The sequence below is a fragment of the Rhinolophus sinicus genome, chromosome 12 (assembly GCF_057876585.1).
Source record: "Rhinolophus sinicus isolate RSI-liver-muscle chromosome 12, RSI-T2T, whole genome shotgun sequence".
Classification (NCBI taxonomy): domain Eukaryota; kingdom Metazoa; phylum Chordata; class Mammalia; order Chiroptera; family Rhinolophidae; genus Rhinolophus; species Rhinolophus sinicus.
In genome coordinates this window covers 51,315,016-51,336,891 of record NC_142512.1, presented here as the reverse complement: position 1 = coordinate 51,336,891, position 21,876 = coordinate 51,315,016, and the positions used below count along the sequence as shown (strand labels likewise).

The following is a 21,876-nucleotide window of genomic DNA, read 5'->3' as shown; positions in this document are numbered from 1 at the left end:
TTTCCCAATAATGAGACGCTGAGGTGTGGAATGCATCGTGGGCTACCCAGCCTCCAACATCTGCCTGTATATTTCCTACTTCTTCACTACCATGCGTTCTTTCTTTACCAGTACACGGTAGAAACGGGGAGAGTAGGTAGCCTTGGGTTTGTTTTTTTTCTCTCTACCTAAGTGAGTGATGGTCAAAAGAGAGAGCCAGTCTCCCAGAGGGAGAAAGAAAATGAGCCCAAGCTTTGAAGGTAGTGCCCGGTCAATGACCCCTTAGGGCTGAGACGACTGAGATCTTCCCAGAGACTCTCACTGTCGCTAGTGAGCCCTCCCACCAAGGTCCTCCTCCCCTGTTGAACGGTCTAGAGACATACCTTAGGCCGACGTTATCCAGAGAGGTAGCCACTGGTCACGTGTAGCTATATACATTAATTACAAATAAAACCACAAACTTAGTGCCTCGGTTGGACCAACCACATTTCAAGCACACCAGAGCCACACCTGCTCGCGGCTACCCTACTGGACAACACGGACATGGAACATTTCCACCACCGCCGTTTCCTGGTCACGGGCCCAAGCAGGGGGCAGGCGGCCACTACGTCCAGCTTTCTCCCCTCAGGTACTGCCTGGCCGGGCTGCCTGTTGGGTACCAGTTTAAGAACATCACGGATGCGGACGTCAACAACCTGCTGTTAGAGGAGCTCATCATCTGGACCAACTACGAGATCGAGGTGGCCGCCTACAACAGTGCCGGGCTGGGTGTCTACAGCAGCAAAGTCACGGAGTGGACGCTGCAGGGAGGTGGGCCTTCCAGCCAGTCCCAGGCTACCGTACGCTGTGCCCCGCTACCTGCTAGGGTGGGAGGACTCCGGAAACGGGGAAGCGGTGGGGGTGAGGGTGATGAAGGCAGAGGTTCCAGGGCTATAGGGACCTTTTGCAAAGTTTCACGTGAACTGGACCGTGAGACAGCTTCCGTGTAGCCTTGTACCTAAAAGCCACCCCATTTGCAGATCCATCACTTTCGTTTGTCTGTCTCTGTGAATGGGTCAGACAAGTTCTACTAAACCCAAACTAATCTACAGGAAGAGGGCATCTGAAGTCTGCAGAGCAAGGGAAGAGTGGACGGGGGAGGGGAGGGGGCACAGCAGTCTGCAGACCCCATCCCTCTGTGGTCTCTGCTTAGCTGGGCACGACAGACGGACTGTGCCCCTCCAGCCCCTCCCCCACTTCTGCTCTCCTCCAGTCCCCACAGTCCCTCCGGGCAACGTGCGTGCAGAAGCCACCAATTCCACGACCATCCGTTTCACCTGGACCGCTCCCAACCCTCAGTTCATCAACGGCATCAACCAGGGCTACAAGGTATGTGAGGCCTGTCCTTCTCTCAAGACGAAGCCGGGAGACTCGCTGAGGGAGGCCACAGGCTGGGGACCGGGGAAGAGGGTGTCCCCTTCTGTTTCTGAAATCGCTTGTTCAAGCCACGCAGAGGCCATCTGATCAAGGCCAAGGGCACACGGGCTCTCCAAGGCCAAGTGCAGGCCGTGGGAGCATGGGTACTGCCCCTCCTGTGACCCAGTGCAAGGGGCCTTCTTAAGCACGATGCCAAACGCATAACGAGTGCTCAGAAAATGATTGTAGCAATAGTAGCAACAGAAATGTATTCGTTTGCTCGGGCAGCCATCACAAAGCACCACAGCCTGAGGGGCTTAAACAACAGGAATGAGTTTCCACACACTTCTGGAGGCCAGAAGTCCAAGATGAAGATGTGGGCAGGCTTGGTTTCTTCTGAAGCCTCTGTCCTTGGCTTGTAGGGAGCTGTCTTCTCCCTGTGTCTTCACATGGCCTCCCTCCGTACACATGTCTGTCCTGACCTCCTCTTCTTAGAAACACACCAGTCAGATTGAATCAGGACCCACCCTGACGGCCTCATTGTAACTTAATTGCCTCTTCAAAGAACAGACTCCAAGTATAGTCACATTCTGGGGGGTCCTGGGCGTTAGAAATTCAACATATAAATTGAGGGAGAAGCAATTCAGCCCATAACAAGCCAGAGTAGTGGTGATGTTGGTGGTAGGAAATCTGCTATAATTGCAACTGCACTGTAAGTCAGGACTTCTCAACTGTCCCCTACTAGAACCCAGACCTTGGATCCCATCCCTGGTCTTCCCTCTCACCGCACAAGCGCCGAGCAGACCTCCCTAAGAACTGGACATAGACGTGGTCTATGTCACGTTGACATCCAGGCCCCAGCAGCTTGGGGCAGGTCAGAAGAGGCGGTCGGCTCCCTCCAGATGTGGGAGGGGAGGCAGAGTATTTGAGGGGAGTGCCACCAGGAAGCCAGACGTGAAGGGGAGAGAACTATAATCTGGCTTTGAGCCCAGGGATCTGGGGACCTCAAGGTCACCATAGATACTTCCAGAAGGTTCCCGCATCCCCTCTGTGCCGTGTCTGCACGTGTGCGACAACCAAGATTATTTCTAGGACTAGCAGCTTTGGGCATTATTATTGCAAGTTGCGGGTGGCCGGGCAGGAAGGGACTGAGATTAAGTCACGAAGAGATGGGCCAGAGCCACACACACCCCAGCTACAGCGCTCTCGCTCCCGGCTGGCAGGGCACCAAAGCCAAGCGGCTATCCTGGGGCAGGGTGCTGTGGCTGCATGCTGGCAGCGTTGGCTGGGAAAGTCTGCTAATTGGGACTCTGGGGGAAGGCCTGCACCATGCTAAGCAGCAGAGAAGCTGAGCAAGGGACAATTAGCATCTTGCTACCAATTCTAAGTGTTCTTTCACATGTGGGAGGGCTGGGCTGCAAAATTCTAAAGCCGACAACTCCCTCCCGGAGGGCCAAGAAGGTCAGCCAAGTGGCCAGGACAATTAGGGCAGCGACCCATTATGACCCAGACAAGAGGAAGCTGCAGAAGCCCACCGACTCCCACGCCTGGTCGGTGCCCAGACCCCAGTAGCTACTTGATAAAAGTCAGTGGGAATGAATTGCCCAGATATTTTGAGCACAGGAGCTGGCAGAAAAGTGAGACGAGCTCACCCTCACTGGGCACTTCCAACGTGCCAGATGGGATGTGAGGGTTACGCTCACGCGCTTCTCCCACGCAAGCTGGACAGGAGCCCTGAGAAGTATTATTATCATCACCCCATTTTACAGAAGAACAAACTGAGGCATGAGAGACAAGTAACTTTCTCAAAGTCAAAGTACCTGCAAAGCTCAGATTCAAACTCTAGAGCCTGCACGTTTTCTTGCATTAAAAAGAAAACGTGTCCTATGAGTTAATTGTAAAATAATTAAGTATAACTTGATTTTTTTTCTCAGTCCAGATGGATATGAATAGGGATTCTGTTTCTTGCTTCTTTGGCCTTCAGTATCACACGGAGGAAAAAGCAGTAATTGTCCCTTGCATATACCTCCAGTGAGAATGGACTTTTTTCCCTTTTTAATTGTGAAAAAATTCCAAATATTTGCAAAATTAGAGAGAGGGACACCTATATATATATCCCTGGCTTCGACCGTTACCAGCTCACAGCCAAATGTGTTCCATCTATTCTCTTACCCTCTGCCTCTCCCCTGGAATGTTTTAAAGCAACTCCCAGGATTATATCATTTCATCCATAAATATTTCTGTCAAGAAATATTATAAAGTCTCTGTTTAAAACATTACCGTTATCGTGCCTAAAAATATCAACAGTCCCTTTAACATCATCAGACATTTAGTTGGCGTTTAAATTTCCCTGATTGCCACGTTATTTCTTTTACTAATTGGTCTATTTGCTTCAGGGTCAAAATGAGGTTCACACCACTGCGCTTGGTTGGTTTTTTTTTTTTTGGTTTTTTTTAAGGTCTCAGTTGAAGCTATAGATTCTCTCTCTCTTCTCTTTCTATTGTTCTTTTTCTAGTAATTGTCTGAGTAAAGAATCTTAGTCATTTGTACTATAGAACTTTCCAGTCTGGATTTTGCTGATTACATCCCTGTGGGGTCATTTAACACATGCCTCTGAAAACAGTATTTGCAATAAATTGAAACATAGGACTAGAGGCCTGATCAGATTCAGATTTGATTTTTTTTCCCCCCGAAATATTACTCCCTAGATGGCATTGTGTATTTTCATCAAAAGGCATAAAGTGTAGCTGTCTCTTACTATGGCGAGATGACGGTTGGCCATCCTCGTATGATCTGTTATTTCAATAGGGGTTGCAAAATTGAGACAGTCTAATGTTATCATTTTGTCTTGATTTGTTAGCTGAAATACTTTACAAAAAAAAAAAAAGGAATTTTTCTCCTTCCCAACTTTTTGGTTACCCAAAGTTATAGGTCATCTAGGAAAAGCATCATGTACGCTCAGTTCTTTTCCATTACTGGCCAATTTTCAGAATAATGAATTGGTTCCTTAGCATCTTCTAAGGGGACAGATGAGTTTGGATTGGGGTGGGTTAGGCATCTTTTTGGTTTTGTTTTTAGTAGTATTGTATACTTAAGGATGTTTTTAACCCCTCTGGTGTGTTTCAGTCCACTGTCGTTATTATTCTTACTGATGGCAAGTTGATCCATCGTTGGCCTTTTCACGTTGACTCATGAAACCTTTTGACATAGCCCCAATAGTCTTCGATAGCTTCGCTGCTGTCCAGGACGACAAGGCGGCCCAAACTATCTACATTTCCTGCACCATGCCTGGGGTCAGCTGTGTCTTTGAGGAGTCTTTGTTCCTTTCGTAGGAAATGATAGTTAGATCTAGGCCCTGTTAACGGACAGCTAGGAAATATGTTGGTTTTTATTTGTGTGTTTTTTTGTGTGTGGTTTTTGTTGTTGTTGTTGTTGTTGTTTTAATTGGGGAACAATGTGTTTTTCCAGGACCCATCAGCTCCAAGTCAAATCGTTGTTTTCAATCTAGTTGTGGAGGGCACAGCTCACTGGCCCATGTGGGAATCAAACCAGCGACGTCAGTGCTATGAGCACTGCGTTCTAACCAACTGAGCCAACGGGCTGCCCTGTTTGGTTTTTGGTTTTTTAAGATAAAACACATACCGATACTTTCCAAGTCGATTTCAAGGACTACAAGCTATTTAACGATCTCTTTGGTCTTTTGTCTGTATCTCTTTTCTCCACACTGAAAATCCAGTTCCCACGACACCAACATAATTACCCACCTACTCTATCCCACAAACACCCACGGTTGCAGAATACTAATATCAACACTTAGATTACTGAAAATAGTTTCAGATCACTGGAAGGTCTTTTTGTTCTTAGGGTGTGTACCATCACTGGGCTGCAAAGTCCTTTAAAATAGTTTTTCACTGTATAATTTTGCTGCAACTCAATTCACGGTTAGGTTCATTTGTTTCATTTTGGTTTCGATTTTTAGGGATTGATTTTTGTAATTTAATTCCATTCTGTAATTATGTAGCATATTTGCATGGCTCCAAAGTAAATTCAGAGAAAATCAGCCAAATTCTGGTCCTTCCCCTCCTCCATAAGTTTGACTTCTTTTTGTTTTGGTTTATCCTTACATTTCTTCAACTTAAGCAAGTACATACCACGTGGTATGATCAAAAAATACAGTGAATGTTTAAATTTTTAAAAATTTATTACAGTAAAAGACACAGTGCCATTAATCTCCCTTGCTTCAAACACACTTATCCCATCGTTCTTGCCACTTTCTGAAGCAGTTCTGGAAGTCCTCTTTCGTGAGTGTCTTTAGTTGTCCTGTCCTGGCTGCCTCAAGGTCCTGAATCAATTCAAAATGTTTACCTTTCATGGTCATTTTGACTTTGGGGAAGAGCCAGAAGTCACGTGGTGCCAGATCCTGTGAATAAGGTGAATGAGGACACACCGTAATGTTTTTATTTCACAGAAATTGCCGTACCAGACGCGATGTGTGACATGGAGCTTTTTCGTTGTGATCACAAAATACGGTGAATGCTGCTGCCGCGTGCCATCCAAGGGAAAGGCAGGGATCTCCAATATGGGAAGTGGCACATCGAACCTTAGTAACAGTGTGACAAGTTTCAACTTGTTCAGTGCAGTCAGTTGGGTGTGAGCTACGGTTGAGAGAAGGTATGTTTTAAAGTGTGCTGTACGTCATTCTCCATCATGACAATGCTCCGTGTCACACATCACTTCGGATATATGGCAATTCTGTCAAATAAAAATATTATGGTGTGTCCTCATCCACCTTATTCACTGGATCTGGCACCGTGCAACTTCTGGCTCTTCCCCAAAGTCAAATTATTCAGGACATCGAGGCAGCCACGACAGTGCAACGAAAGACACTCATGAAAGAGGACTTCCAGAACTGCTTCAGAAAGTGGCGAGAACAATAGCATAAGTGTGGTCAAAGTGAGGTGGAGTATTTTGAGAGGGATTAATAGGAACGTGTCTTTTATCATAATAATTTTTTTAAATTTAAATGTTCACCATATTGTTTTATCACACCTCATACATTTATAAAGGTATATCCTTCCCTTCTTGGATAAAGGACAGCGTACTCTACACACTTTCTCCATCTTGCTTCTTTCTTTATGTGATATCCTGGAAATCACTCCACAGGAGTGAATAGATATTCCTTGTTCCTTTTTTCACATCTGTATCACACTCCATTGTGTGAATCTCCCATAGTTTAGTCCACCTGTTCCCTAGTGAAGACATTTTTGTTGTCTCCAATCTTTTACCATAACAAACATTTCTGCAGTGAATAGCTTTGTGCATACATCTTTTCATATTTGCACATATAACTTTGGAATAGATTCTTAGAAATAAGATTTCTGGGTCAAAAGATGAATGTGTATATAATTTTGCTACTATGGCCAAATACCCCGATTATATGTTCTTTCTAATTTTGTACTTTAATTTTTTAACAAGAAATAAATTTACATGATTCAAACACATATAAAAAGATAAGTATATAGCAGCAATCCTCCATACCCCACCCAGTTTCTCATCTGCCTGGTTCTATTACACACAACCCCAAAACTCTCCACACTCCAGGTAACCACTGTTGTTAATTTCTTACATAGCCTTCCAGGATATTCTACGTGAATCCATCCAAATGCAGAGAGACAGACAGAGATAGAGAGGGAAAAGCAAAGAGAGTGGGAAAGAGAATTTCCCTTACTTTTTTTTTTTAATTCCAGTAGCTAGCAGGCCATATATACCATCCCAACCCTGTAATGTACTGCTTCTTTCTACCAGGTAGCTCTGACTGGCCTATATAATAGCCTGAGGCTCAGAGACATTGAGTGAGTTTCCCAGGGTCACACAGTAAGTGACAGAACTAGGCTCTCTCCTTCCTTCTCTCCACTTTGGCTACACATTCTGCCCTCCCTACACACATGTGCTCCCTAACCACCTGTGCTTATAGGGTTGCCTCCTTGGGCCTCTGCCCTCTCAAAGGGAGCTGACTGTCCCAGAATCTACGTCTGATGCCCCTCCCCTAGCACACACCCACCCACACATCCCAGCCATGCCCAGGCAACCCAGTCTGCTTAGAATCCAAGACCGAGGACCTAACAGAGTAAATCCACACTGACCCCAAGGAACAAGGACATCACAGAGCTGGCCAGGAGAACCCCTGACACTCAGCTGGCACCTGTGTGCACCTCAGGAGGCCATGGTCTTCATCAGAGGTCTTGGGTCCACAAATCTGAAGCCAGTGGTGGGCCCTCGTGCAAGTTACTCAGCCGTCCCAAACCTCAGTTCCTTTTCTGTAACAGCATAGGACAATGGTCCCCATCCAGTCCTCACTGTGATGTTAGAATGGAACTGGTCGGTGATGGGCGTAACCCATCACCTACTGTGTGCCAGGCACACAGTAGGACCTCAATAGATGGGAGCCCTGTTGTGTACTTGCTGGAGCCCTGAGTTTCCATCCCACACAGGCTCGGAGTCCGGCTCCTTTCAGGCAACAGAAGGTGCACAAAGCAATTCTATTGTCCTCCTGGCCCCAAGGAGAGGTCTCTTAACCCTAAGCCTCCTTCTCTTCAGATGCAGCTAGAAAAGGACAAGTGGCTCAAATCTCATAGTAAATATTTTGACTCAGCCACAGTCCTGCCGCCATCTTGGGCTCCAGGCCTAGAAGTGTCGGATGGTGAAGTCTGTCCTGATGCCACAGACCACACTGCCCGTCCACTGTGCGCTTCTTCTGGGCCATTTTTAATGCAGTTCCCCATGATACTGTTCTAAGGCACCTGCAAAGACACTCTGTCCTACATGTTTTTAAAGTGGTAGAAAGTGTAATTGACCGACACCCAATAAAATAATATTTACCCGGATTTTTGCCCTTGCTGGGGAACGCACCACACAATTAATTCTAACGGCGTAATTAATTCAAATTTGCATTAATTACATTAAATTAAAACATTAAACTTGTTTCTTCATCTACTCCCAAGAAGTTCGGCAATTTAATTGCTATGAAACAAGATAACTGAAAATAAGGAGGATATTTAACATACTTATTAAATGCCACTTAGTAATTCTGATTAGTATTTTTAGGGTCTAATTAGTATCTAATTAACTTGCTATAGGCTATCTTTTCACAATACCAATTAAATTTCAAAACACTCTTTTATAAACACGTGGCCATGAAAGGAGAAGATTCAGCATTGTTATAGGCGTGAGTTAATCAGGAGACATCACATAGTATTGTTTATAAATATCCATGCTTACTAAAACTCATCAAGTGTTGCTTTTCACCATTAATTGCTATTTAATCAACTTCAAATAGATGAGGAAATCTCTGGGACCAGCTGTCATTGTTGGTGACAGATGAAGGACCCAGAAAACAAGAGGGTGAGGTGAGGGATCAAGAGGTGAGAAGAAGAGGAAGGGGAGGCAGGAAGCTGACGCAGTTATGAGTGGTGCGCGTAGAGGGGAGATTAGACAACAAGCAATGTTGAATTTCCTGACAGGGCTTTCTTGCCGAAGCTCCAACTCTAGGTGATGCTTAATATTGAAATCCCAGCTTGGAACCAATTTAAAAGAATAAGACTTATCCACTCACCAAAGTTCCAGCTTGGAGTTGGGAGAACTCCAAGGGAGAAGCTGCCGCAGCCTAGACGGAGAAAAATGTAAGAGGCCAGGTGTTAGAATCAGAGACCCTCAGCTTCCTACTACCGTGTTTCCCCGAGAATAAGACCGGGTCTTACATTAAGTTTTGCTCCAAAAGACACATTAGGGCTTATGTTCAGGGGATGTCCTCTTGAAAAATCATGCTAGGGCTGATTTTCCAGTTAGGTCTTATTTTCAGGGAAACACGATACCTGTGTGATGTAGAATAAGTCACTCAGCCTCTTTGAGCCTCAGTTTCCTCATCTGTTATAAAACAGGGCCGACTTCAGGGTGTCCAACCTGTGCTCAGGGCTGCACACTCAAAAGGACCTCATGCTTGATTAAATTCTCTGCTGTCGTCGTCTTGAAATTCGTGATCATTTTTGCACAAGGAGACCCTCCATTTTCCTTGTGCACCAGACCGTGCAAATTATGTCACCGATCTTGCTAAAATACTTCCCTTGTGGGGTCGCTGTGGGGATCCAGCGAGAGGTGAGTCACGGAAAGCCCCCAGCATGATGCCTCGCAGCCACGGAGTGAACGGAGCTGCAGACCAGTGAGCTCCCTCGAGGACAGGTGCTCCAGTCCCTGCAGGAGGGTCATCAGGGACCTGGGCTCCTGGACACGCTCTGTCCATTGGCACCGCCTGCCTGAGAGCACATGGCCTCTTCTGGAACATTCTTCCTGCCCTACCTGAATTGCTTGCTGGCCTCTCCGCAGCTGATCGCCTGGGAGCCCGAGCAGGAAGAGGAGGTTACCATGGTAACTGCCCGGCCCAACTTTCAAGACAGCATCCATGTGGGCTTCGTGTCTGGCCTGAAGAAGTTCACCGAGTACTTCACATCCGTGCTCTGCTTCACCACTCCCGGGGATGGGCCTCGCAGCACCCCCCAGCTGGTGCGCACCCATGAGGATGGTAGGCACCACTCAGCCCTGTAGTCTGCCCCCACCCACCCACCCACCCACTGAAGGGCCAGGCTGGGCACTCCAGACACAGGGCGGTCCTGGTCTAGCCTCTCTTCCTGGGGTACCCCTGGAACACCATGGGCTGTCTTGCAAACAATGGTCTCACTCTAGTTCTAACTGACATTGGATGGGGTGGGGGTCCTTTTGGGGGACAGTGCCTGGGCCTGTGGGACACCTGAGCTTCAGTGAAATCCTGGACACCTCGCTGAAGGTCAGCTGGCAAGAGCCGGGGGAGAAGAATGGCATCCTCACAGGTAGGCACTGCGGTGGCACTGAGCCGGGGCGAGGAAGAGGTCATCTAGTCTATCCCCCTGCCTTCAACCTAGCGTCCATCCAAAGCCTCCCGGCAGCCGCTCTTTCTTAGAAAGTACTCAGAGAAGGCTCTCGGCCCCTCCACTCCATAGCACATCCCAGGTCTTCAGCCGCGGGCTTCAAGTGGCCGCCACAATCACTTGCTCCCCCTCCTGCAACCCCCACCCAACGAATGGAGGCATCCGACCAAGGGTACACCTGGGGCGCAGGCACGATGCTTCCACCTCCCTTGGCCCAAAGCTCCCAATGTGTATCTAACTGACAGAATAGTGAAGAAGTGAGAAGTAGAGCAGAAGGGCCAAGGCCAGCTTATGGCCACAGCCAAGCTCATGCCACAACTGGGGTCTCCCCAGGGTACCGGATCTCCTGGGAAGAGTATAATCGAACCAACACCCGCGTGACACACTACCTGCCCAACGTGACCCTGGAGTACCGCGTCACGGGCCTCACTGCGCTCACCACCTACACCATCGAGGTGGCCGCCATGACCGCCAAGGGCCAGGGCCAGGTGTCGGCCTCTACCATCTCCTCCGGGGTGCCTCCAGGTAGGTGCACCTGGAAGGGAGGTCCCTTCTCTTTCAGGAACGTTGGCTTTCTTCCCACAGAGCTCTCCCTTCCCTCGGGTTCGTGGCCCCTTGGGGCCTCCCCAGAGCAGGCTATTTCACTAGGTGGGCTCACAGCTTCTTCCTCCCATGGCTCTCAGAAAAGCACGGGTCCCTACAGGACCCCACCCTGTCTCATTCACCCACTGTCCTTCCCTCCACTTCCCCATCCACACTACATTCCACACCAGGCAGCGGTACCTGTGATGCAGGGGAATAAGTCTCACTGTCACCCAGAAAGTCCAAATAGGATTCCCACCAGTGGAAGTGTGGGTTGGGGAGGGGGTCAGAGCAGGGAGGGAACAATCTTAAACCTGGCATGAAAAGCAAGCTGAGATCTGCTCTCAACTCTAACTTCTGCCAAGCTCTGCAACCTTAAGCAAGCCATGGCCCCTCTGTGCCTCAGTTTCCCCATCTGTATCCATGGGGAGATGGATTAGATCATAATGTGGTCCTGTCTGGATCCGTGAGGCTGTGCTTGTGGGACCTGGCGAGACTCCTCAACCTTCCCACTGAGGTGGCTGAGGTCCCCAAGCTTTAGTCAACCCCAAGTGATAATAACTGGAGCACTGACCAATGTTTCTGTACTGCTCACGCAGCTCGGAGCTAAGTGCTTTACGTACATCAACTCACTTAATCCCTGAGGTAGGCGGTATTATTATCATCTCCGTTTACTGAGGAGGACCCTGGGGCACAGAAAGGTTAGGCAACGCCCAAGACACAGCTTGGAAGCAGTGGAGTTGTAGTCCCACTCTGATGGCCCGACTCTGGAATCTTGTACTCTTCCTGTTCACTCTGAACCCCAAGGTTCTTGGTCAGAAAACAGGGGCTGCCTCCTGCCCCCACCCCTCTGTCTCGTCTCCCTGGGCCAGTATTGGGTTTGGGAGGGGTGTAATGGAGCTTGTATAGATGGAGAGGACGGATAACTTTGCTTCCTTTCTGAGCCCAGCTTGTTTTGTGCGGCGTCCGTGAGCATCTCACGCACACCCAGACCCTAGGAGAGGAAGCCCTTGTGTGCCCAGCCTCTGCTTCCTGCCCTGGGAGCCTCCCCTGGGCCCTGGGAGGACCTCTCCACCCCTAAGCCTGCCTCAGGCCCCTGGTAGGAATGCTGCGAGCTGTGGGTACAGAGACGAGAGCCGTGTTCACGGGGTGAAGCCAGGTTTCTAGGAAAAGTGTGACACAGCACCCTCTGTGCCCAGGGAGTCCTGTCCGTGTAGAAGGATGTCCTTCTCAGGCCTCCACCTTTCCCACCCTGTCTTCCTTTTCCAGAACTGCCAGGGGCCCCCACCAATCTGGGCATTTCCAATATTGGCCCCCGCTCCGTGACCTTGCAGTTCAGGCCAGGCTACGATGGGAAAACCTCCATCTCCCGCTGGCTGGTGGAGGCCCAGGTAAGGCCTGTCGGAGGGGAACTCTGGAGCCCAGGCAGCCCACTTCCAGCTTTGCACCTGCCCCTCTTTTGGGTGCCAAATTTTGTGTCTTTACATCTGTGTGAATTTTCGCATGCAACAATCAAGTGGCCAAACACAGAAAAATACCCATGTTTCCAATACTGTCTCCACCTCTATCTCTATCTCACCTGTACACACACACACACACACACACACACATGTGCACATGCACACCAACCCCCTCGGGTCAGGGTGGTGACTGGCTGCCCGAAAAAAATATTAATAACTAGCCCATCCCCTCACTTCTCTCCATTTTGGCAACCATTAGCCTGTTCTGTATGTCTGCGGGTCTGTTCCTGTTTTGTTTATTCATTTGTTCTGTTTTTTAGATTCCACATATAAGTGCAATCGTTTGGTATTTGTCTTTCTCTGACTTATTTCAGTTAACGTAATAGCCTCTAGGTCTATCCCTGTTGTCACAAATGGCAAGATTTCATTCTTTTTTATGGCTGAGTAATATTCCATTGTATATATGAACCACCTCTTCTTTATCCACTCATCTATTGATGGACAATCTAGATTGATTACATATCTTGGCTGTTACTGGTGATGCCACAGTGAACAGAGGGGTGCATATATCTTTTCAAATTAGTGTTTTGTATTTCTTCGGATAAATACCCAGTGGAATTGTGGGGTCATAATGTAGTTCTATTATTAATTTCTTGAGGAACCTCCATACTGTTTTCCATAGTGGCTGCACCAATTTGCAATCCCAGCAACAGTGCACGAGGGTCCCCTTTTCTCCACATCCTCACCAGCACTTATTTGTTAATTTATCGATGAGAGGCCTACAGCCCTTTAAACCCGTGAGTCTCAGCCTTAGCTGCACCAGAGGGGCCTTTAGAAGTTCCAGTGCCTGGTCCCACCCCCAGAAATCCTATTTCTGATTTAGCTGGAGGTTTAGAAGCGTAGCCAGGTATCCAGGAGGATCGCCTGGGAGCTCCTTGAACACAGATTCCTGGGCTCCAGCCTCAGGTGACCCACCAGGTCTAAGGCGGGGCATAGGAGTGAGTTTATAACAGATTATGACGCAGGAGGACTCGGGGCCGCGCATAAAGTCACGTTTAAGGACCTGGAAAGATGGCGGCCCCATCTGGTTCCCACCAGCTGAGCCCTGGGGTTTATTTGAGTCCAGGCCTTCGCTGGGCAGGGCTTGTTCTTCTGAGAAGCTGGGGCTCAGAGCACCCCGTCTCAGGCCCCGTGGCAGGCAGGACAGATCTAAGGGTGTCTCCCGTCTCCAGGTGGGTGTCGTCGGGGAGGGAGAGGAGTGGCTGCTGGTTCACCAGCTCACCAACGAGCCTGACGCCCGCTCCATGGAAGTACCTGACCTCAACCCCTTCACCTACTACAGGTAACGGGGCAGCAAGGGAGGCGCTGCCGAGCTGGGGCGGGCGTCGGGCCTGGGGCCGCCCTCACCCTCTTGCTTACCCCCCCCCCAGCTTCCGCATGCGCCAGGTGAACATCGTGGGCACGAGCCCACCCAGCCAGCCTTCTAGAAAGATCCAGACCCTCCAGGCGCCCCCGGACATGGCCCCCGCCAACGTAACCCTGCGCACGGCCAGTGAGACCAGCCTGTGGCTCCGCTGGATGGTGAGGCTGCAGGAGGGCAGCGGGGTAGGGTGTCCCCCGGATTCTTGTCACCTGCAAAGGTCTCATTCCCTCCAAGGGGCCACATCAAAGGGGCATCCACCGGAATACCTATTGGTCCTTTGTCTCTTTTGCACACCTTGCACCTGGGAAGGTGCCTGATAATCAGTCGTAGCCAAATGAACAAACACCTGACGTGAGGAGGAGCCCAGAAAAAAGTGTTTGTTGAGCATTGCCCTGTGCCAAGCATTTTGCATTTGTTTCTTCCATTTACTCCTCCCACTAATCCTGCAGAGGACACATTATTATCCCAATTTACAGCTTAAAAAAAAAAAGAATAAAAAGAAGGCTCAGAGAGGTGAGGAATTCACCCATAGCCACACAGCTCCCAGGGGTGGGTCTGAGATTCGGACATAAGTTGTTTTATTACACGGCATTGGAGTGCAGGGCTGCTTCTGAGGTTGAGGAGGAAGTGACAGAGGGGCCGTTCGGCTCTCAGACGGTCCCCACAGATCAGGGTTGTCACTATCCCAGGTGACCCTGCATGAGAAAATAACATTAATACTAGTATGCTGAAGGCGTCTCTCCCGCCAGGTACTGTTCTGAGTACTTTATTCAAAGTCAGGTCTTGAACCCTCTCCACAAGCTTGTGACAGCGGAGTGACCCTGGCCCCCTCTTTACTGAGGAAACGGGCAGAGAGAGATGGAATATCAAGTCCCCCCACGTCCTCCCACACCCCGTAGTTTACAAAAGGGCTCAGATACCCAACCCGGGGAGTCTGGCCCCAACAAGTTACTATCTTAACCACTGGGCCCACTGCCATCCCATCTTCTGGGGAACAGGAGAGACCTTTTCTCCCCTGGGACAGCATTTCCCGTCATGGATACCACAAAGCAGCAATCCAAGAGGTGCTCGGAGCAAATGGGAATTCTTAGACAGATGTGGAAACAACGCCCCATACCCCACGCATTAGAGAATCTGGAACACCAGCTTTTGGAAGAGCCCTCCTGACTCTGCTTCCCCAGGCCCATTGGGCCACACACTCTTTTTTGTTTCCATGTCAGATCTCACACAAGTTGCAAAACACAACTTGCGAAACGCCACAGTGTGGGTGGGTTTACAGAAAGCCATGACTGCCTTTCACTTACGTAGACAGCCTGGTAAACATGCTAGTGGCACCATCGGCCCTGGACAATCATTAGTTATTCATTGCGACTCCCCTCCCAGGGTGGCTGGCACAAGCAGAGCTGTGTCTCAGGCCAGCCCCAGGCTTGCAGCCTTGTTACTGTGTGACTGCTGGCTTTTCTGCCCCTCCTCTCCCAGGCTCTGCTCCTCTCCCTATAATCTCCTGTATCTCACTTTAAAGTTACCAAATACCAAAGGCTAAAAAGTCTGATCCTGGGGGTGGGGGTGGGGCCTGGAAGGGGAATAAAAGGCACTTGCTACACCATGCAGGGCCCTGGGCATCTCGAGTCCTGCTCAGTGGTACTCGGCCCATTACCTTTCCTTAGCAGGTAAGGGAGCATGCACTCAAGCAAGGCCCATCTCAAGTTTTCAGGCCCATCGATTGCTGTATAATGGTCTCTGGTCTGCTTCACTAAGTGTCTGTAGGAGCGGGGCTGGCAAGGAGGGAGGGAGTAGGCAGGGAGTGAGGCAGAGGCCGAGGAATAGAAGGAAATGGGTTAGATTTGGGGGGCCTGTGAACCATGGGCTCTTTGGAGTCCATGGGGAAGCAGAATAGGGGTGAGGGCGGAGGGCTGCCCAGCTCCAGCTATGCCACCTTCAGAGGAGACTCTGAAGGCCGGGCCCTCGGCTTCTACCTGCTTCAGATCACAGGCTGCCCCCGACATGCATGTACTTCCTCTGCTCAACATTGCCTGAGTTTCTCCAACTGACCTTGAGCCAGAGACCACAGCCCTACTAGCCTCGTCATCAGACCCAGGAAAGGAATGCATCTTTCCTCTTTGCTGAGACTCAAACATGAAGAAAGAGACTGAAAATGCAGCAAGAGAGGCTGAGGTTTGCTGGACAGGACTTCCTGCCAGTGACTGGTGCCCCATCCATGTACTGGGTGCCATCTCCCCATGCTGGCTTCTCCAAGGCAGGCATGAGCCGAGACCAGGCATGTTGTAGGCAATTAAATAAGTACCTCTTGGCAGCCCGAGTGAGGGAGTTAAGTGGTGAACACAGCCAGGGCCAGAGGTGCTGTGCTCATCAGCGTGTAGGACAGACAGCTTTGTGGGTCTGTCCCTGGATCTGACTCCCTTGGCAGGGTGGTAAGTGTGTCATGTGCACAGTAAAGAATGGACACCGCCTCTCCTCGGAGCCTGGCATGGAGAGACAGGGAGATGGGGAGCTGTCAGAAAAATAGTTTCACAATCTAAGCCAAATCCAGGTTAGAGCACCAGGTTGGATGGTTGGCTGAGTAACCCTGAAGGCTCCCTGGAAGAGGCGGCAGGAGTCAGGCAGTTCTTCCTACAGCCTGGCCTCACCGCAGTTCTGCCCACCCCACCCTGCTGCAGCCTCTCCCGGAGATGGAATATAATGGGAGCCCCGAGTCAGTGGGCTACAAGATTAAATACAGCCGGGCAGACGGCCGCGGCAAGACACTGAGCCACGTGATCCAGGACCGCGTGGAACGGGAGTACACCATTGAGGACCTGGAGGAGTGGACGGAGTACCGTGTCCAGGTGCAGGCCTTCAACGCCATCGGGAGCGGGCCCTGGAGCCAGACGGTGATGAGCAGGACGCGGGAGTCAGGTGCTGCCCCCTGGAGCCAGCCCCCTCCCCCCCACCCTGGGACTTCCCATGGCCCGTGGCTGGGACAACCCTGCCTTTGTCTCTCTGCCCTCAGCCCCGTCCAAGGGTGCAAAAGCTGGAGTTATTGTCCCAGTGCAGCCTGGGATCATCGTCCCAGCAGAGCACCCTGCCATGGCATCTCCCAGCGCCTGATCTTTCCCGTAGCTGTTCCCGCTGCTCCCGCTGTCCCCACCTCAAAGCCCTCACCTTGAACCCTCACACCCAGTGGCTCCTGCAAGAGCCTCAGATGTGGGGGTTGGGTTAGCTCTCAGAACATTCCAGAAACACAACCAGCAGCTCATAGGAGCCTGGCAAGGGGTCACCTATAGAATACGAGACCCTGGCCTACGGGCAACCCTCATTCATCCACATGTAGTTTGCCGCTTTGTGACTTTTTCCTGGCACCTTTGAAATGAGGTCCCCCCACACCCTGGTCCCCGCCCGACCCCTCCCTGCTGTGCTGGCAGGAAATGTGGGCTCATCCTCAGTTAGCCCGAGCAGAGGATGAGGAGGGGGGCTATTCTGAAAAGAAACAGCATGTGTGGAATCATGGCAGGGAAGCGCTGTGTTTGAGGACTGTCTGCCTCGCTTCCTTCTCCAGGTCCCACTCCCCTCCCATCCGTCCACTGTAGGGTCCACTTTGGGTTTTGAGCTCGTTCTCTCCACTGCTTTTCTCCCTCAGTCCCTTCCTCTGGCCCCACCAACGTGTCTGCGCTGGCCACCACCTCCAGCAGCATGCTGGTGCGCTGGAACGTGGTCCCTGAGGCCGACCGCAACGGGCTCGTGCTGGGCTACAAGGTGAGTCCCAGACCCGAGGACAGGAGGAGGCTGCGGCTGTGCACCGGCTGCGCCCTGTCCTCGTGACCCGCTGGGGCCCAGGTCTCTGCCCTCTGGAGTGGACACGGGGGAGCTGTCTGGCTTCCCGTCTACTGGTCACCATAGCAACCAGGCAGCCCTGCCCAGGGTCCAGGGTCTTGGGAGCTGCTCCACCTCCCCCAGGAGGCCACGCTGGGTGTCCCAAGCCTCACTCTCAGTTCCGATGGGCCCAGCTACAGATTCCATTATCTTCTAGAATTCCTCCCCAAAACCGAGCCTAGCCACGTAGTCCAGCCCTGGCCTGAAGTTAGGAGATGTGACTTGAAGTCCCAATTCTGCCACTATCGGCTGTGTGACCTTAAACAAGCCCCACCCCCTCTCTGGGCCTGTTGTCTCACCTGGATGCTCTCTAAGGAGCCTTCCCACTCCATGTCTGAGTGGGTCCCTGTGTCCACCGCCTTCCTGGGACACTAGCTTTGCTGTTCCCCTTCCCCCCTTCGGGCGCAGCCACTCCAAGGAGCCCAGATCTGCCTGCTCCATCATGTCCCCTGCCGCCCGCTCCTGGGGAGCAGACGTAGGGCAGACCCAGGCGAGGCCCTCACCCTGCGCTGGGCTCTGGCAGGTGGTGTGTAAAGAGAGGGACTCAGACTCCCAACCCCGAGTCTGGCTGGTGGAAGGGAACTCGTCACGCAGCGTCCAGCTCACAGGCCTGGGCAAGTACGTGCTCTACGAGGTCCAGGTGCTGGCCTTCACGCGCGTCGGGGACGGCAGCCCCAGCCACCCTCCCATCCTGGAGCGGACACTGGATGACGGTGAGTTCGAATGCCGGGGAGGCTGGGAAGCAGCCTGGCCTTCTGGGGTTACGTTCTGCCCCAAGGGAGCCATGGCCTCGGGCTTCTCCTGTGAGGAGCCAGTCACTGGGGCCACCAGCCCCGCCACAGGGGATGCTAATTAGGGACCGTGCATCCCTAAGGAAGGAATGACAACACAAGGGCAGTTTGACATCTGATTCTCGTGCTCTCTGTGGACAAGTATTCAAAGAGAGACTTTGTAACCATTTTGATTTCACTTTGAGTCAAGGTCTGTGCAACGAAAAGGCTTCATTTCCTGGGCACGAGAGCCTCCGGTCCTCTTTGCGACAGAGTAACGCCAGTTGGCCTCATGGCTGCAGCAAGGGCTGACTGACAGGTCCTCTGCCTCTTCCACCCGCCCCACACACATACTCACAGACCATCCCCTACAAACATTTGTGGGGTCCAGACAACAATGCAAAAGGAAGCCCAAATACCATATGTCTATATAGTCAAGTTATAAATCAAGCTAATGAGCTGTTAAATTAAATATGTTCTATCCTCCTGCCTTGATAAATATATCCTCACATGACCTGGAAAGCCAAGTTCAAGTTTAGAAATCTCAGACTTCTTGGCATTCTGTGTTGGAATCAGGCAGCACCGGAAGAGTTGCACCCCATCCCCACCCCCTAGCACCGCCCCTCCCCCTCTGCCCTGTTCTCTTCCCATCTTCTCTAGCCCATGTCATTCAGTGTCCATCCGCACGCCAAAAACAGCTACCCCTTGGCCATCCCTCAGGCCAGAGGTGCAAGTCTAGCAGTGTGGACCTGGGGAACAGGCCCGTGCAGACCCTGGAAGCTTGGGGCTGTCTGGGCGGGAGTTCCAGGATGTCGGGATTCCAGAGTGAGGTCTAGAAAGGGGAGTGGTGTGGGCTCAGGGTGGGCACGTCCTCTTGCCCCGCGGCCGCCTCATCCCGTGGTGGGCAGGAAGTCAGTGTGGCACCTTCTAAAGCACAGAGCCAGGGCACGGCCACCTTGCCCACATCTGAAGTCGCGTGCATATATGTGCACATGTACACAGACGCTGAGCTAAAGGGAGCTGGCGACTTCGCCCCTTCTAGTCCCGCGAAATAAGGGCTATGTTGAAGGTAGAAACCTCACTGAGCTTCTTCACGTTAGGACACTACGTTAGGACATGGTGCCAGGTACAGAGCAGCCTCCGCCGAAGTTTGTGGAGCTGAGTGTCGCCCCACCGTGCTGCTCTGCTGGGGCTGCACTGGGCTCGGGGCTGAACAGCTCCACTGTCACTTATGTCTCCTTTGTCCCCTCCAGTCCCCGGACCACCCATGGGCATCCTGTTCCCAGAGGTGAGGACCACATCGGTGAGGCTGATCTGGCAGCCCCCTGCTGCCCCCAATGGCATCATTCTGGGTAAGCCCTGGCCACAGGAAGAAGGAGGAGGTGGACGGTGGAAAAGAGGCTAATTCGGTGTTGGCAGAAGGGAAACTAGGTCCAGGAAGTGTCCCCATCGCCTCAAGAATGGTTCTGAGTCTTGCTTCTTCCAGAAATCTCAGTCTGTAAGATTATCAGCTGGAGGGCAGGGTCCCTGCTCAACTCCCTGAAGGACCATTGGTTGGTTTTGTGCCCCCAAGGGCCCCAGGTCCCCCCAGAGTGGCCCCCTGGTAAACAGCTGCTGTTCCTCAGTGTGACCAGGTGAGGGCGCACAGGCTGTCTCCGCAAAGCCATGCTCACAGGTGGGAAATAGGAGCTAAGGCACCAGGAGGGATAGTGCCCATCAGAAGCAGTGTTTCATATTCAAGCTTCCTCCCCTAACACACGCACACACACACACACACACACACACACACACGCACAGGAGAAGGCCTGGGGTGGGAGTCAGCAGTTGTGTGAACTTGAGCAAGCCAGTTCCCTCCACAGCCTGAGCCTGCTCCCCTGTGCACTGACGTGTTGGACTCCCTGTGCCTGGCCCAGGCTCTCAGGCCTGTCCTGCAACGCCTGCCCTGGCTGAATGCTCCTCTGAAGACAGACTGGAGACTGGGAAGGGCAAGTGCTTGGGACTTAGATCTGGGCTGGAATTCCAGCTCAGTCACATCCAACCAGGTGGTCTGGCCCCTCCAAGCTTCCCTTTCCTCAAATGGGTCTGTGAAGGGCATCACAGATACTGTGCAGAACGTGCCTGTCCATGCCCCCACCCCCCATTACAGCCCCCAAGGGGCGCTGATGCAAGAGTGACCAAGAGAGCTTTAAGTCGTCAGACCGCAGACATTGTGGCGAGGAAGGAATGCCCCTTTCTCGGGGCTCTGGGGGCAGCGTGCGCTACTTCTCAGCGTTGTCCATTTCCTTCCTTCCCCAGCTTACCAGATCACACACCGGCTCAATGCCACCACAGCCAATACTGCCACCGTGGAAGTACTGCCACCCAGCGCCCGCCAGTACACGGCCACCGGCCTCAAGCCAGAGTCTGTCTACATGTTCCGCATCACAGCCCAGACCCGCAAGGGCTGGGGAGAGGCCACCGAGGCCTTGGTGGTGACCACGGAGAAGAGAGGTGACTACCCACTGGGGCTGGGGAGGCCTGATGGGCAGCCGAGGTGCCCCCACCCTACCAAGATGCTCAAATGCTCTCCTAGTGGACGGCTCGGGTCAGCTACTTAGGACACACATGGCGCTGGTCTGGAGTGGAAAGTGGGCTCACATCCCTGAGTGTCACGGTCAGTGGGGGCTCTCATAGACCCAGAGCTGAGCTGGGAGTTCCCCACCAAGGATCCTGCTCTGCCCCTGCTCCCCGTTATCTAAAGCGCAGGATGGTGAGACCCTCTTCTAAGAGCATGTCCAGTTGGGGGGAGGATGGGCTGCTGCCCAGAGCCCTGCTGCCCTGACCCAGCATCTCACCCAAGATTGGGTTCCCAGAAATAGTCCTGAGACCCAGATTCCTGTGAACGTGATTAATTAGACAGTGTTCCCAGGAAAAACCAGAAGGGCAGTGGTTCTCAACGGGGGGCTCCTATGCCCCCCAGGGGACATTGGGCAATGTCTGGAGACGTTTGGTTGTCGCAATTAGGAGGGAGGTGTTACTGGCATCTGGTGGGTAGAGGCCAGGGTTCTGCTACGCATCCTGCAGTGCCCAGGACCTGCCCCCATAGCAAAGAGCCCCACGTGCCAAAGTGCTGAATGCCTGTGGTGGAGCCGGGGGTGGGGGTGGGGGGCAGCAGCCGTGAGGAGGAAGCCAAGCTCAGGCAGGGTCTGAAGCTGTGTCCCACAACCATGGGCTCAAACCCCCTGGACAGGGGACCGCGTAGGTCCCATGGCAGCATTTGGCAGGCAGGGGAAAGGAGCTGGGGTGCTCGTACCTCCTCACTGTCAGTCTCTGGCCGGGCTCCCTCGGGAGGTGTAAATTCCCAGGGTTTCTAGCAGCCTGAGGACGAGCCGTTGACCAGGAGCCACGGGTGCTGGCAGGTGGGACCTGTGTGCATGGCAATGGGCCAGTGCAGGGGCCTC

General features: G+C 52.0%; 1 protein-coding gene across 2 annotated transcripts in view; it reads left to right on the top strand.

Annotated features, from left to right (window-relative positions):
- The window catches only part of SDK2 (sidekick cell adhesion molecule 2), a 246,206-nt gene that overhangs the window by 185,658 nt on the left and 38,672 nt on the right, over positions 1-21,876 (top strand). For both annotated transcript variants that reach the window (XM_074319611.2, XM_074319612.2), the window contains exons 17-29: positions 608-789; positions 1,232-1,347; positions 9,754-9,949; positions 10,155-10,253; positions 10,665-10,856; positions 12,183-12,304; positions 13,606-13,715; positions 13,804-13,954; positions 16,475-16,712; positions 17,434-17,549; positions 18,190-18,379; positions 19,690-19,788; positions 20,732-20,926. In XM_074319611.2, coding sequence (XP_074175712.2) covers positions 608-789; positions 1,232-1,347; positions 9,754-9,949; positions 10,155-10,253; positions 10,665-10,856; positions 12,183-12,304; positions 13,606-13,715; positions 13,804-13,954; positions 16,475-16,712; positions 17,434-17,549; positions 18,190-18,379; positions 19,690-19,788; positions 20,732-20,926 — 2,006 coding nt within the window. The remainder of the gene's footprint in view (positions 1-607; positions 790-1,231; positions 1,348-9,753; positions 9,950-10,154; positions 10,254-10,664; positions 10,857-12,182; positions 12,305-13,605; positions 13,716-13,803; positions 13,955-16,474; positions 16,713-17,433; positions 17,550-18,189; positions 18,380-19,689; positions 19,789-20,731; positions 20,927-21,876) is intronic.